This window comes from Paroedura picta, chromosome 12, assembly GCF_049243985.1.
Source record: "Paroedura picta isolate Pp20150507F chromosome 12, Ppicta_v3.0, whole genome shotgun sequence".
NCBI lineage: Eukaryota > Metazoa > Chordata > Lepidosauria > Squamata > Gekkonidae > Paroedura > Paroedura picta.
In genome coordinates this window covers 41,044,963-41,061,565 of record NC_135380.1, presented here as the reverse complement: position 1 = coordinate 41,061,565, position 16,603 = coordinate 41,044,963, and the positions used below count along the sequence as shown (strand labels likewise).

At 45.0% G+C, this 16,603-nt stretch overlaps 1 protein-coding gene across 4 annotated transcripts in view; it reads left to right on the top strand.

The window, feature by feature from the left end:
• Positions 1–16,603, top strand: part of COL27A1 (collagen type XXVII alpha 1 chain) — a 356,512-nt gene that overhangs the window by 94,898 nt on the left and 245,011 nt on the right. For all 4 annotated transcript variants that reach the window (XM_077305314.1, XM_077305312.1, XM_077305313.1 and 1 more), the window contains 2 exons: positions 2,441–2,494; positions 10,344–10,388. In XM_077305314.1, coding sequence (XP_077161429.1) covers positions 2,441–2,494; positions 10,344–10,388 — 99 coding nt within the window. The remainder of the gene's footprint in view (positions 1–2,440; positions 2,495–10,343; positions 10,389–16,603) is intronic.

Here is a 16,603-nt window from a genome sequence, read left to right as displayed (position 1 = left end):
TGGATTTCGATTGGTGCAACCCTGCTCAGGATGGCAGTGTTACTCCCCAAAACTGTTTTATTCTACAGATTCTGTTGGTCGCTGCTATTTATTGTTTCATCTCTGCTTTAAAAAAATGTATTGCTACTTTTTATGGTTGCTTTTGTTCTGCTACTAGCTGCTGCTTTTGTTTCATGTTTTAATACTTTGGTTTATCATTTCGGAATGTTTTAACCAAAGCTCACATTGTAAGCAGCTTCCTTGCCATTTCTTTGACAGAGGAGGAAACCTCAGCAATTTAAAACACCGCCCGCCTTGTCCAGTATTTTGCACCATTCCCTCCAGCGTGTTTAGTTTTTGCTTAGAGCTGAGGCTGTGCAATCCGTTTTGTTCATCTTTAAAGGTGTCGCTGGACTCCCTGTTTTATTTTATTGCATGTAAGGAAAACTCCTTCTCCCTCAACAGAGAAGGGGGACCTCAGTAGCAAAGCAGATACGACACAAAGATCCAAGATGAGGGGATCTTCTTTTTAACAAGCTAATTAAGAGCTGGAGGGGAGGCTTCCTTTCAAGATTTGGGGGGGGGGGAGTTGCTGGGTGGATTGGTGTTTAACCCTTTCATCTCATGAACACCCCTCTGAAGCTACAGTTAGCGGTGCTTGTGGGGGAAAATGCCTGCATCTCTCTCCAGCACCTGTGTGATGCTGATTGTCGCTTAGGAACAATTACTTTTTTTACATCATGGAGCAGGGGTAGTCAAACTGCGGCCCTCCAGAAATTACGAGAGGAATGGGGAACCCTCCTTCCTTATCGGATGGCATAGCCTGGATCTGTGTCAGGAGTCAGACGTTCGCTAGCTACTTTTTAAGTTCGAAAAGAACATCATATGAACAGTGGAAGCCGCTGTATGTAGAGTCTACTCTACTGGGGCTGTCCAGAGCAGGGGTAGTCAAACTGCAGCCCTCTAGATGTCCATGGACTACATTTCCCATGAGCTTCTGCCAGCGTTTGCTGGCAGGGGCTCATGGGAATTGTAGTCCATGGACATCTGGAAGGCCGCAGTTTGATTACCCCTGTCATGGAGGAAGCACTGGAGAAAAGGGGCTAAGAAGCCTCCTGCCCCTGGCGACCCTTTAGAGCCAGTTAGCTTTTCAGAAATCTCTTTCTGCGTTTTAAGCCGCCCACTTGGTCAAACTAGTTGCAGAAGTCTTGCAGCACAGGAGCTGCGTTATGTGCATCTGAAGCTCCGGATCTGCGGTTTGTGCTGTCAATATGCTCTTTCATGCTTTGGCTGGCTTCTGAGTTTGTTGATGCCCAGCTAATTTATTCTCATGTGGCTGCTGATCCATCATAGATGAAATGTGTGTGTGTTGCCTGCGTGGGGACGACGACTTGAGTTTAGCTTCTAAACATCTTAAATTTTATGTTAAGGAAATATCGGGGTGTTTATATTTGCTTCTTCCTTCCAGCAGCGCTTTAATATTTCAGCTGGGATTGCACTGAATCGCTTCTTCAAAACTGAATTTAATTTTCTCCTGTACTCACCTCACCCTTTTTCTGTTTGGATTTTTTTTAATTTAAAAAGCCCCAATGAATGGGAGAGCCTGTGAGGACGACTAATGGGCAAAAATCTTATGCATCTAATTAATTCAGGTTGAAATCTACTGAGCGCTTAGGCTGAGCAATCAAATGGCATCGAGCATTTGAAGTTATGTTGTATTGTAGTTAGACTCTCCTCTGACTGGCAAGGACTGTTCAGGATCATGGGCAGGGAGAGACCCTTCCCCAGAGCCCCCTGCCCGAGATCCTTGAATGGGATTGAACCTGGGACCTTCTGTATGCCAAGCAGGTCTAAGCAAACCAGCATTTTGCACCAGTGCCTCCAGCTTGTTTCGTTTTTGCTTACAGAGTGCTTGCACTCAAAAGCTCACACCTTGAATAAATCTTCGTTGGTCTTAAAGGTGCTACTGCAAGGGTAGTCAACCTGTGGTCCTCCAGATGTCCATGGACTACAAATGCTGGCAGGGGGCTCATGGGAACTGTAGTCCATGGACATCTGGAGGACCACAGGTTGACTACCCCTGTGCTACTGGACTCTGATTTTATCAGTCCATTTTGTTCTTCTTCAAAGTGCCGCTGGGCTCCTGTTTTGTTCCCTTGCGTGTAAGAAAAACTCTCATCTCCATCAACAGAGAAGGCGGAACCTCAGTGCCAAAGCAGATGTGACACAAAGATTTGCGATGAGGATCTTCTTTGGGTTTTAAACAGCTAATTAAGAGGGGAGGCTTGCTTTCAAGATTAAGGGGGGGAAGAGACATACAAATCAACCTCAGATCTTTCCTGCTTCCAGTCTTCTGGCCTTAGCACTTCAGCAACTACCGCCCCATCTCTGCGAGAAAGACATGGGCATCTTGTGAACCTGAAAGTAATTTTTCCTTTTTTGTTGGTTTTGATTTTGACAGGGTGAACGAGGACCTGATGGGAATCCGGGTGCCAAAGGTTATCCTGGCAGGCAGGTGCAGTAAATCTTACCGTGCTGTGCCCAGCATAGGGCTTGGGGGGATTTAGCTAGATCGACAATGCCGTCTCACAATAAGCAAAAGATTCAGATCTGACCCCAGTGGGGTTGCTCCCAGATCCTTTTGGCCTCCTCTTGGTATTTCCCTGTGTTTGTGCTGTACCATTTCAGACTGTGTGTGTAAGTTTTTGTAGGACTTGAATACTCTTTTATACAGCAACAGTTCTCTGCGGGAAGTAATGTAGCATGCCAGGGAAAAGTCTAGGTTAGTTTTCTGTGTATAGTGAATTTTTCTCGAATAGAGAATCTTCTGTCATATAGGCCCCCACTGGAAATGTGGCAGTTTCCCCAATCCAGTGAGAACGTAGATATTATGAGTTTTCTGAGAGGCATAGGAGTTCTAGAATAGGCAACCCAAACGCTACTATTTCAGTGAAGGAGGCCAATTTGCCAATGTGCTTCTTTGCATGCATGCTCGCTCTGTTGCATTGAATATGGCAGTCTCTATGCACATTGGAATTCATGGAGTAGCATGGACTGTGGCCTCCCTGTATGCATTAATTGCACCATACATAGATTAGACAGGTTGCTTATGCATGGGGCAGTTTTTTTTCTTTTATAGAAGGAAGACTTTATATAGAAATCCCCTCCCACAGAAGGGGGAGATGCTGGAAATCTCAGAGTGCAGAGGGGCACAAAAGACACAAAGAATCCTAGAGTTGGAAGGGGACCATACAGGACATCTCGTCCAACCCCCTGCTCAACGCAGGATCAGCCTAAAGCATCCATGATAAGTAGCTGTCCAGCTGCTGCTTGCAGACTGCCAGTGAGGGGGAGCTCCTCACCTCCTTAGGCAGCCCATTCCACTGCTGAACTAATCTGACTCTTAATCTCTCCCCCCCCCCCCCAATCTAGAGGCTAGTGCTGTGTTAGATGCTAACAGATACTGGCCTGCGTGAGCCAAAAGCATATCCAAGCGTTTCTATTGCCCTACCCCAGCAAAATGAAAGCCAGCATGGTTAAATAGTGGCAGACTCAAATCTGAAGAACTGGGTTTGAATTCCCACTCCTCCTCCACAAGCAGCCATCTGGTTGACCTTGGCTAGTCACAGTCCTGTTAGAGCTGTTCTTGCAGAGCAGTTCTCTCAGAGCTCTCTCAGCCCCACCTACCTCCCAGGGTGTCTGTTGTGGGGAGAGGAAGGGAAAGGTGTTTATAAGCCGGTTTGGGTAGTGAATCATGGGTCATAAGAATCCAACTCTTCTTTCTTTATGAAAAGGCACAGAAAGGAGGTCTTAAGCTGATTCACAGTCTTTTTTTTTGGCAATTTTGACTCCTTGGGTGTGGATTTTGGCTCATGGGAGCATCTTGCTAATGCTCCAGGGGATGCCAAGGTGGCAGCTCATCCCTTCCTGACTCAGCCTACCTTTCAATTGGTTTCCTAACAGACAAGATTCTCTTTCTACCCCCTGGTTTTTGGCCACAACCACAAATGCCAAAATCTAAAATACAGTTTTCACATCGTAGACAACAGCAGTCAGAACCAAGAGGAGCAGATGTCAAACAAAGCAAAACAAAAGTCAGCCTGAAATGCTGTTTGCAGCTGCAGGGAGCTGAGATGAGGAGCTGCCAAACATCTGCTGAGAGGGGGTAGTCTTTACTATATAGCTAAATACAAGGAAAGTGGGGATGGGTGGGAAGCGAACCAATCTGGCCACCTTAGTCAGGGATTTCTGGAGTCTCAGTGCTGCCACTGGAAGTCACCTGTCCAGTGTACTCCGCCCACCCTGCACCTCTGTCAGTAGGCAGAAACAAAGCAGAAGATTCACAAAACTGGCAGGTTGATAACCTGTCACGGTGTCTTCTCGGTGGTGACTCCAGTCCTGGCATGGCCTCCTCGATGAAGATTGCCATCTATTCAGGGGTGTGCTTGAAAAACGTTCCCACTTCTGTCTGCCTCTTTATATTCCGTGTTTTCTTGCCCTGTTCTGATACACACTGCTCTGAATAGCAATGCTGTAAACAAATATATGGAGGAAGGCAGCCCTAGAGAGGCCCTCTTGACATCAGAGGATTCGCAAGGTGTCAAACTCCTGCCTCAGTTTTGTCAAACTCCTTTTGTCAAACTCCTGCCTCAGTTTCTGCCTTTCTCATTTGGTTCTGTGGAGCTCTAAGGCCTGCTTGTGTAGCGGGGTAGTGGTTAAGTGCTACAGCTTCTAATCTGGAGAACTGGGGTTTATTCCCCCCTCCTCCACATGCAGCAAGCTGGATAACTTTGGGCCAGTCACAGTTCTCTCAGAACTCTCTCAACCCCAGCTACCTCACAGGGTATCTGTTTTGGGGAGAGGAAGAGTAGTAAGCCGCTTTGGGACTCCTTTGGGTAGTGAAAAGCGGAGTATAAAAACCGACTCTTCGTCTTCCATAAACAGAAATGGATTCAAGGAAAGAGGGGAATGATTTCTGTTGGTCTTCTCCTTGGGGGCCAATATTGCCCAGCTCTCTATACCAAATTTCTTCAGTCCGGGATATGTTTACCTTCATGGCTCTCTGCCTCCTCTTTTTTACTATGTGTAACTTCTCTTGGCTGCTGTTGGCTTTGCAGCACTATGGAAAAGGAGGCTGGCGTTGGGTTTTCTTCAGTTCACGCATTGTAGACAAACTTGTTAACTTTGGCCTGATTTTGCGGGGGCGGGGGGGGGAGAAGAGGGGAGGGAAAAATTGACAATGATGCCTGATGTTAAAACTTGATGTTGGGCTCCCACTTGCTTCTGCAAAACTTCCAGAGGGAGGCAAACAAACAAATCATTCCATTTCATTTCTAAAGCTGACAAATCCTGTCTGGCGAGGAGGAAATAAACACAGAAGGCTACTATGTGTATTTTTTTTTAAGGGATAACTTAAAGGTTGCCAAGGCCATAGCCAGCCTCTGAGCCTCATTCATCTTTTCAGTTTCTTTTCATTTGCCCCAAACAAATCTGTATAAAAAGAAGAAGAAGAAGAAGAAGAGTTGGTTCTTATATGCCGCTTTTCTCTACCTGAAGGAGGCTCAAACCGGCTTACAGTCGCCTTCTCATTCCGCTCTTTACAGACAGACAACCTGTGAGGGAGGTGAGGCTGAGAGAGCCCTGATATTACTGCTCAATCAGAACAGCTCTACCCAAAGGAGTCTCAAAGCAGCTTACAGTCGCTTTCCCTTTCCTCTCACCACAACAGACACCCTGTGAGGTGGGTGAGGCTGAGAGAGCCCTGATATTAGTGCTCGGTCAGAACAGTTTTATCAGTGCCGTGGCGAGCCCAAGGTCACCCAGCTGGCTGCATGTAGGGGAGTGTGGAATCAAACCCGGCTCGCCAGATTAGAAGTCTGCACTCCTAACCACTACACCAAACTGACTCTTTGACTGAGATCCTTGTAAGTCTGTAGTCCTTATGGGTGTTGCAAGAGGTGAACTGCTAAACTCATGAACACATATAATACCTTTATTGGCATAAAACAGGCTAGCAAGATAAGCAGAGATAGTCAAAATATATCAGTCAGTTTGAATTAAAAAACTGAAGACAGAAATTCAGCCATAATAAAAGTGACATCAGCATTCTTATCACTTAATAAAAATTGGCAGATGAGGTCTTTTGAATTATTTCTCCATTTGGGTATAAGAGGTATAACACGCCTTCGCTTGGCAATAAACAAGGGACAATCCAGTGAGATATGTTGAGTAGTGTCAGGAGAATTTGATTCACAAGGGTATAGTCTATTTTTGAAAGGAATCTTGGCAAATCTCCCCTGTAATACTTTGGATGGAAAGGCGTTGAGCCGAGCAAGCGAAAACGCTCTGCGATAAAGGGGATTTGCCAAGTTATAGAAATAAGCCGGCTTTATCCCATGCTTCACTTGGAGAACAAGATGCTGGAACAGTTGGATGGATTTTTTGAAATTCCTGATCAAGAAGCCTTTGTATAATCTGGCACATAATGGAAGACTCATTCAGAGATAAGATGTAATCGTAGTCAAGGCCAATTTGTTTGAGTGTAGTCAGGATGGTAGAGAACCATTTAAATTTAAAAGAGTCTCTCAATAAACAGGCCGATAGACTATCTGATTGAACCCTAAAATGCAGTTTTAGCCAATGTTTGAAGGTGGAAATGCAGGCCTTAGTTTCAAGAAGATTTTGGCCAATTTAGAGACATAAAGAGGAATATGTTCCATGTAAGTTATATAATGCTCAGTGTAAACCACCCAGAGCTACAAAGAAATGGGCGGTAAGTACTGTATTTGCCGGCGTATAAGACGACTGGGCGTATAAGACGACCCCCAAACATTTCCACTCAAAATACAGTACTATGGGCCACTATGGGCATCTCAACTGAAGTGCACCTGGCGTATAAGACGACCCCCCACTTGGAGGCATGTTTTTCAGGGGGGAAATGTAGTCTTATACGCCAGCAAATACTGTAAGTAAGTAAGTAAGTAAATAAATAAATAAGGAACACAGTTCGGAATTCCCCAAATCTGCCGGAAAAAGGCAGACTGTAACTTTTCCAAGGTTTAGTTAAAAGCTGAGATTCACAGAGGGATACCATATAAAATTTGGGGAAGAATTTTTGAGTCACACCACAGGTAGCTGGAAGAAAAAATGGTATAGATGGGTAATGGAACATTTAGCTAAACTCATGCTAGAACCTGTCTGAATTATCGGGAAGACCAGGAAACCGTATAGCATGCTTTCTCAACCAGGGTTTTGTGAAACTCTGGGGTTTCTTGATGGCCCTTGGTTTCCTGAATGGGTGCAAATTAATCTTTTATTTATTTTTAAATTTGTTGAAATTTTATCAAATTTTATCTCAAATTGTCGAGATTTGATCACATAGGGTCATGTCAACCTGCCCCCCCCCATGGCCTATGATGGGTCCGGAGGGGGTGGGTAGGGGAGGTGCCCCAGGGGGGCGTGTACACAGCTATGCTTCCCAATAATGCTCTGTATGATCCTTCCACTTCTGGGTTTTCTCAAAGCCTGAGAATATTTCAGGGGTTTCTCAGTGATAAAAGAGAAAGACTGCCTTACACCTTCAGTGGAGGCTGATTGTGAGGAAGATAAGGACTAGGTCAGAGTGGACCTGGGTGTCTTAAGACCTTGCCTGTTTCTATCACTGTGGCAAGGGAGAGTATTTAGGCTCTCTCCCTGCTAGCTCCCACACTGGTTCTCTAGCAAGGGAATCCTGCTGGCTCCCACACGAGTTCTTTCTAATGTTTCCAGCTCTTCCTGTATATAGTAAGTGCCTTTCCCTGAAGCCTCGACACTTTGAAATGACATCACATCTGGTTTTGGGTAACCCATGTCCAGTTTCCAGAAGTTGCTTCAACAGACTTCCCTGGCAGCTCACCACTGCATTTCTACGCAGCTTTCCTGTCAAACTGAAAAAGGAAAAGACAAAACAGTTGTGAGGCCTTCTCAGGGGTTGGCCTGGCCTGGGTCACTTGTCTTCCCCCTTGGCTTACGGGCCTTGAGGTTGCTTCAGGGATTTGCTGGATGGCCTGCCTCAGCTGCTTTCTCTGAGGCCCCATACATTCTGGAGGCAGCAGCCCCTTGACCTGCCCTCTCCTCAGGGCACAGATCTAATAGGCTTAGAATGCCTACAAACTGGGAGAAAGTCTTGAAAGAGTGGAAGCATTGGATGACCTTGGACTGGTCACCTCTTGGCCTAACCTCCCTCCCAACATTACCATAAGGATAAAATGAAGGCAAGGGCAGCCATGTCCTTGAGCTCCTTGATGGGAGTGAAGAGTAAATACATCGATGAAGACAATAGTTCTCTCTGCAGTTGGCCTCCCCACCAGCGAGTATTTAGAGCAGCCTTTTCCAGCCTTCTGACTGTGGAGTAACCCCTGAAATATTTTGCAGGGAAGTGATGTCAGCTGGTTACACCTCCCTGCCATAAACCCGGAAATGACATCACCCAGGCACACCAAGTCCCCCTCTCCCCCTAGAGATAAAAACAATAACAAAAGACCCAACCAATCCAGCCTTTGCCAACCACTTGACTGGAGCCTGAGGTAGCAAAAGTTTGTATAGTCCCATCCCTTCCCACCCCCTACATTCCCATCATTGGCCATTTTGAGAGTGGGCGTGGGTCAGCACCCCAGCTAAATTTCAAAATTAAAAAACCAGCATAACCCCTCCTGGTCTGGTGTAACGTTGGGGGTTACACATGACCCTGGTTGGGAAACACTGATTTAGAGGCATACTACCGTTCCATCTGGAAGCTCCGTGGTGCTCTGAAAGCCAATATAAGCAGATATAGTATTTGCTGGCGTATAAGACTCCCCTGAAAAACATGCCTCCAAGTGGGGGGGTCGTCCTATACACCGGGTGCACTTCAGTTGGGATAGACATAGCTGCCCATAGTGGCCCATAGTACTGTAACGTAATGTAACAAACTCTATTTTGAGTGGAAATGTTGGGGGTCATCTTATACGCTCAGTCGTCTTATACGCCGGCAAATACGGTAGTTCTATCCCGTGTGACTTGCCATTAGGCAAGCAAGCTCCAGGAAGGAGGGTTCAGGAATGCCGTTGTTACCTGCTCACAGGAACCCGAGGATCCCTCTCATTGAATTCAGGTGGCATTTCCCCATCAGCTAACTCATGGGGCGCACCTAACGTCAGCACAGCTTCCAGTTACATGGCGGTAAGTGCAGCTGTTACCCCCTTGGCGATATTGGCCAAGAGGTTTAAATGTAGTGTATGACTTGGTGTCAGTCAGTTAGTAAATTTATTGCATTGAGAAAAAAGATACCGCAAATAAAAACGGACACAGATACAAGTAACATTCCACAGAGTAGTTTCCTTTCACGTTATCAAACTCGACATTAAACTACAGTTAAAATACATTATGATAAAATGATCTTCCAGAATAAAATGAGGGTCCAGTAGCACCTTTAAGACCAACAAAGATTTATTCAAGGCGTGAGCTTTTGAATGCAAGCACTCTTCCTCAGACTCATGATGGTCAGTTCACAGTCTGAGGAAGAGTGCTTGCATTCGAAAGCTCAAACCCTGAATAAATCTTTGTTGGTCTTAAAGGTGCTTCTGGACTCTGATTATATTGTGCTACTTCAGACCAACGCGGCTACCCATTTGACTCTGATCTTCCAGAAAAATATCTGTGCTGGTTTGGATTTAACCTAATAACTAAAAGCAGTGGATGCAATTATAAGACCAACGAGCCAAAGGAAGAAATGCATTCTGCCTGAATTTTCAGCTAAGGCAAACAGCGACATCATGTAAGTGACTGAGCGATAAATATGAGAATGCAGAAAAATCCAATTTGCAAATGACACAGTCTGCCCAAGAATAGCAATTCAGGGGATCCCTCTCCTTGAAATCTGGTGGCATTCCCCATCAGCTGACACATGGGACGCACCTAACGTGAGCACAGCTTCCAGTTACCTGATGATAAGTGCAGCAGCAATATCAGGTTAAAATGTAATGTATGTCTGAATGGCTTTTTTCATGATCTGATACTGGCATGCCTTCTGCCTTTCCATATTCAACATGCTCTGCGGTTGCAGCTTGGCTGCTTTGGAACGAAGTTGGAATGAATGCCTGGGTCTGTTTAAATATGATTTCTGCAGAGTCATCTCCCTATAACAATTGGGTTATTTGTTTTTGTGCAGATGATGAGGATTCCCCACCCCCGATCCCTTTATAGCTATCTCGTGGATTAACACCCCCCCCCCCCCAAATTGCCAAGGAGCCTCTTATCTGGCACTCTTTGTCAGAGTTAAAAAGTTATAACATCTCCACATTTATCTGTCTTTGTTTTTGTTTCCCCCCCCCTCTCTTGTGTTTCAGGGTTTACCTGGACCTATAGGGGAACCTGGTCCAAAAGGCAGTCGGGTAAGTAAGAGACAACTCTTTCTACATCTGCATTCCACTGGCCAGGAAGACCAAACTGCGCGTTGCGCCCAAAGGCGTGGAGTCCTGATGGCCATTGTTTGTTTGCGTTTTAACTTGGAAAAAAAAATAGTTTTGGACGGGATGGAGCTCAGTGAGCCGAGGAATGGGGAGGGTGAGAGGCGAAAGGGTGCTTAACTCTTTGGCCAAGCAGGGGGACAGACAGCTGGGGTGGGTAGCTGGCCCCTGTGAGCCAAGAAGCAGCTGTCTCAGAAAAGCTTGAACATTTCCCCCTCCTCTTTGTTTCATGTATTTGCACATAGAATGTGGTTTGCCCTTGAGCTCTCTAGGCTTCTTGGAAAGTGCAAGTATGTAATTCGGAACAGTTAGAGGTCAGTGCTATGCTCTGTAGGATGCACCTTTAAAATATCAGGAGTTGTGGGAATCCTCGCTTTCATATGAAAAGAAGAGCAAGCTGCTAGTTCTCAAAGCGGCAGAGATAAACGTTACCAGGCTCCCCTTCCTCAATGGGTGTGGCCGACTTTCGTCTTTTGCTTTGAATTCTTGGCCTGCTAGGTTGCCTTAGGAACGTCTGGAACCTGTTCTCCATTAGAGATGCTGTCTCTCATGAGCTGCTAGCGTCTCACCACTTCAATTCCCACATTTCCTGCCTCTGCGGATGTCACTGGAATGACTGGTGCATCGCTTAGGAGTCCTGAGTATGACACCGTGCACCTGTGGCTCCCTTGGGAGATATAGGAAGGAGAGGTAGAGCAGCTAGTTCACCTCTTGTCCCTAAAGCAGGGGTAATCAACCTGTGGTCTTCCAGATGTTCATGGACTACCATTCCCATGAGCCCCTGCCAGCAAATGCCACACAATGGGGTTCATGGGAACAGCATTAATTTCCTCCATGGTATCCACTATCTCAGTCTTCTAAGTCCAGTAGCAAGAATCATGTTACTGTTCCATCACTGACTCAGTATCTCTTTCCTATGACTCAGAAGAGGGCATTGATCAATGCTTAGAACCCGAATCAGAAGATGCATTGATTTAGACTTGATTCTCATCAACAGGGAAGAACTGGTAGATGAGGTGGAAGTAGTGGGCACACTTGGTAGTAGAGACCATGTGATTCTGGAATTTACAATTGTGGGAAACAGTAAACCTTTACGTAGTCAGACGTATAGACTGGACTTCAGGAAAGCAGATTTTAACAGATTTAAAGGTATGTTGGGTAGAGTCCCATGGTCAGAAAGACTTAAAGAGGTGGGAGTCCAAGAGGGCTGGGAGTTTCTTAAAAGTGAAATATTGAAGGCTCAATCACAAACAATTCCCTTGGGAAGAAAAAATGGAAGGAGCCTAAGGAAGCCAAGGTGGCTCCATAAGGAGCTGTTAAATGATTTGAGGAATGAAAAAGAGTCATTTAGGAAATGGAAGTAAGACCTTATTATCAAGGGTGATTATAAACAAATAACCAATGATTGTAGGGAGAGTGTTAGAACAGATTAAGCTCAATATGAGTTTAGGCTAGCAAGAAGTGCTAAACATAGCAAAAACGGCTTCTTTAGTAAGAAAAAGAGTAGGGACTCTGCAGGACCACTGTGAGGGAAAAAGGAGGATCTGGGTAACTACTGACCCGTCAGCTTGACATTTGTAGCTGGCAAAATTTTGGAACAAATTATCAAACAGTTGGTCCTTGAGCAGCTGGAACAGAGAGCTGTGATTTCTAAGACTCAGCACGGGTTTGCAAGAACAAATCATGTCAGACCAACCTTATCTCTTTTTTTGAGAAAGTGACTAACTTGCTGGATCAGGGGAATACTGTGGCCATAGTTTATCTGGATTTCAGTAAAGCTTTTGATAAGGTTTCACATGATATTCTTGTTGACAAGCTGATAAAATGTGATATGGATCCTAATTCTGTCAGGTGGATCGATAACTGGTTGACAGATCATACCCAAAGGGTGCTTGTTAATGGTCCAGCATCCTCTTGGAGAAGAGTGACAAGTGGAGTGCCCCAGGGATCTGTCCTGGGGTCTGTGTTGTTCAACATATTTAGAAATGATTTGGATGAGTGATTAGAGGGGGTACTTATTAAATTTGCAGCTGATACTAAACTGGGAGAGGCAGCAAACACAACAGAAGGCTGAATCAGAATACAGGATGATCTTGATAGGCTTGAGAACTGGGCTAAACTAAATAAAATGAAATTCAATGGGGACTAATGTAAAGTTCTCCATTTAGATAGGATAAACCATTTACACCAATATAGAATGGGGGGGGGGGATCAGTCTTGACAGTAGTATGTGTGAAAAGAATCTAGGAGTCTTAGTAGACCATACATTGATCATGAGTCAGCAGTGTGACTCAGTGGCTAAAAAGGCAAATGGGATTTGGGGGATTATCATATCCAGATCATGGGAGGTGATGGTGCCACTTTGCTCTGGTTCGGCCTCACTTGGAGCACTGTGTGCAGTTTTGAGCACCACAGTTAAAGATGGATGTAGATAAACTGGAACGTGTCCAGAGAAGGGCAACAAAGATGGTGAGTAGTTTGGAGACCAAGATGTATGACAAAAGGTTTTGGGAGCTTGATGTGTTTAGCCTGGAGAGGAGACAGACCAGAACAAATGGGATGAAATTAATTCAAGATAAATTCCATCTAAACATGAGGAAGAAGTTCCTGACAGTTAGAGCTGTTTCTCAGTGGAACAGGCTTCCTTGGAGGTGGTGGGTTCTCCATCTTTGGAAATGTTTAAACAGAGGCTGGATAGCCATCTGACGGACAGGCTGATTCTGTGAAGGTTCAAGGGGGTGGCCAGTTTGAGTGAATGAGCTATAGGGTTGTGCATAGTGCAGGAGGTTGGACTAGATGACCCAGGAGGTCCCTTCCAACTCTATGATTCTATGATTCTACTAACCAGCAGTATAAGCAGTATAGGTCCAGAAACTCCCAAATAGTTCACTATTCAAGGACATTTAGGTGCCAACCCCCTATGTCCTCTCAACAATCTTTTCAATTTCCATACTTCCAGTAGTCCCAAAGTACGAGACAGAAGAGAAACAGGAATAAACAATCTTCCCAGTGCCCAGGGATCAACAAGCTAGGACAGGGGTGGCCAAACTGTGGCTCTCCAAGATGTCCATGGGGTACAATTCCTATATGCCCGTGTTGGCAAAAACTCATGGGAAATGTAGTCCATGGACATCTGGAGAACTGTAGTTTGGCTACAGCTGACCTAGAGGGTTACGCCTTGACTAGCAGGCAAGACCTTCTTTCTGGACAGATTGTCCACATTTTCTGTGTTGTGGTCAACAGTTACAAATGATGCCTGGGTTGTCAATAATAAATTCTTATTGTTATTTTTAATTCCATTCTGTACCTCCTTACCAACTGCCTCTTAGATGATTCACATACCGTTTGGCTTTACTTTCTCCAGATTACTAAAAAAGGGTTTTCCTTTTTGGTCGTGTCCCCCCCCCCCCCCCCCCCCCCGATATTTTGCAGTAGAGAAAAAGAGGGCAGAAATAGGTCCATCTTGGACCTCAGGGCCCAGAATAAATACTTACATGGTCTAAAATTGAGGATGTTGTCTCTGCAGAAAGTTGTCCCCATACTGAAAGAGGATTTTTGTTTGCGGTTCTTGATCTGAGGGACACTTGGTTCCATATAGTAATTCAAAGAACCTGTAGGAGGTACCTCAGATTCCTTTATGAGGACAACATTTATGAATGTGCAATCATGCCTTTGGGGCTAGCATCAACACCATGGATGTTTACCAAGCATACATCTGCACTGCAATCATCTCCTACTTGAGACTTCAGAAATGCACCATCTAACCATTCTTGAACGACTGGCTCTTCATAGCTGACTCCCCAGGGTCCCGGAAAAATTATTCCTGGCCTGCAAGTTTCACTGAGCCAGAAACAGTTAAAGATTATTAGGACTACAATTTCCATGAGCCCGTGCTGTCTGGAGAGCTACAGTTTGGCCACCGCAGCATACGGCATTCACTATAGCAAGCAGCCCTGAATATGTGGCTTTTCATTAAACCACTACAAAACTGATTATTCCATTCAATCTTGGACCCACTGTGGAATAGACTTTCAGTATCCAGATTCATCCTTAGAATCTGTACTTGGTGGACTGGATTTCTCCATCTCCTTAGGAAAATTTCATTGGGAACCCATTCCCATGCCATACACGTCTTTATAGATGCCTTCATAATGGATTGGGGAGTTCATTGTGGGTTCACATGGCTAATGGCCTATGGGCTGAAGACGAAGCTGAGCTACACATTAAAGGGTTAGGGCTATAAGGAATGCTCTTGCTTCTTTTGCAGAATTTCTTCAAGGTGCTCCTGGTTAAAAATAATGCTACAGCCAAATTTTGTATCAGCGAGCAAGGGGGTACAGGTTAATCAGTTAATCTTGCATCGGGCAATTAGTCACAAGGTGCGTCTAGCCAGCCATACTCATAGCAGGGCAACACAACACCTTTTTGGTCCTTCTAAGCTGGGATGTGTCCATAACCCAAGAGTGGTCAATCATGGACCATCACCTTCATCTACTTTTTCAGAAATCGGGATTCCCTGAAATAGATCTCTTTGTAGCTAAAACGAAAACCAAATGCCTCCATTTTTGTTCCAGGGTGGCAGTAGACCACAGTTTGTTTGAGGGTTATTTTTTATTATATTTTTATAATATAATATAAAATTTTATAATAACATTTTATCATCATCATCATCATCATTTTTTAGATTTCTTACTGCTTCCAGCAAGCTGGCTCACAGCAGGTTGCAACAATAAAATCCCCACAATAAAACCGTAAAATCCCCAACATCAAAACCCACCCACTGATGAACTAAAAAACTTTGCCCTGCTCATTCACAACCTCCCACCTGGTGCCTCAGGGGTTTAGTGGCATAGCCTGCTGTCCCGGCTGAGATGTGGAGGGCCTCCGATCTTACCTGGTGGAAAAGCTCCATCTTGCAGGCCCTGTGGAATTCTGGAAGCTCCTGCAGGGACCTCAGCTTTTTTGGTTCCAACTGTGCCGGGTCAGATTGTTTTATGCAGTTCTCCCTTTTGGTGGGCTTCTCTATTCAGGCTCACTCCTTATGATGGTTATGGAAGAACTGAGGGAAGAGTGCTCACCTCTCCTTTGTCATGTGGCCCTAGAAACTTCTCCATAAAGCTTGCTAGCTGTTCTCAGTAGCTGGCCTGTGAAAGTGCGGTCTCCTTTGTGTGCCTGCACAGAAGACTACTTGGATGAACCACGGCTACAGGAAAGTGTAACCACATGATTACATGGTCAGTGCCTGCAGTAAAATTGCTCAAACTGACCAAAGAATGCCACAGTAGAGTTGTAGCAATGCAGCACTGGAATCTTTGCAAGAAGTATGGTTTGCCATCAGCTAGAAATTCATGGGCACACGAGCCAGACAAGATCATGGAGAATGATGAAACAAAGTTTCTTTGGGACTTCTATCGCAAACAGATAAACACCTGGAGCATAGCATCTCTGATATCACAATTGTAGAAAAAAGTAAGAATTAGATTTTGGATAAATATTGTTGTAATCCCAGGAGACAGCAGAATAGAAAAAGAAAGAACAGGAAAAGATCACAAAATACCAAGACCTATACATAGTGTGAGACCACTTCTGGGAGAAGAAGGTTATCATTGTGCCAGTTATCACTGGAACACTTGGAGCAGTGCCGAGACATCTCAGAAAACATCAGGACCTTCTGAGCATTGAGAAATTAACACCAGCTCAACTCTTGAAGACAGCGTTGCTTTGAACAGCAAAAATTCTGTGAGGGTATCTCTGCAATTCCCAAGGACTTGCCTAGATCTCAAATTGCAGAATACCATCTATCAGTCAATTCATGGCGATCCCAGGACCAAGGGAGTTTTCAAGGCAAGAGATTACAGGTGGTTTGCCCCTGTTCCAGTCCCCCATTCCTTCCTCCGTAGGACAATTTATCCTGCCCAGTGGTCCAGCTGGCCTATCCCTTGTGCTACTGAGCCTGTTTCCTTTCACTTGTCTTTTCTCTTGCTCCTGGGTGAATCTTTCAGCGACCACCTTTTCATTGCTTTGTTACTTTTTGTTCCTCCCCCACCCCCAAAAAACCCCCTGGAAGTCTTGGAGTATATAAATATTTCAAATAAATAATGTGCATCCAATCATGACTGCTGGCAACTTGCTGTTCAGCT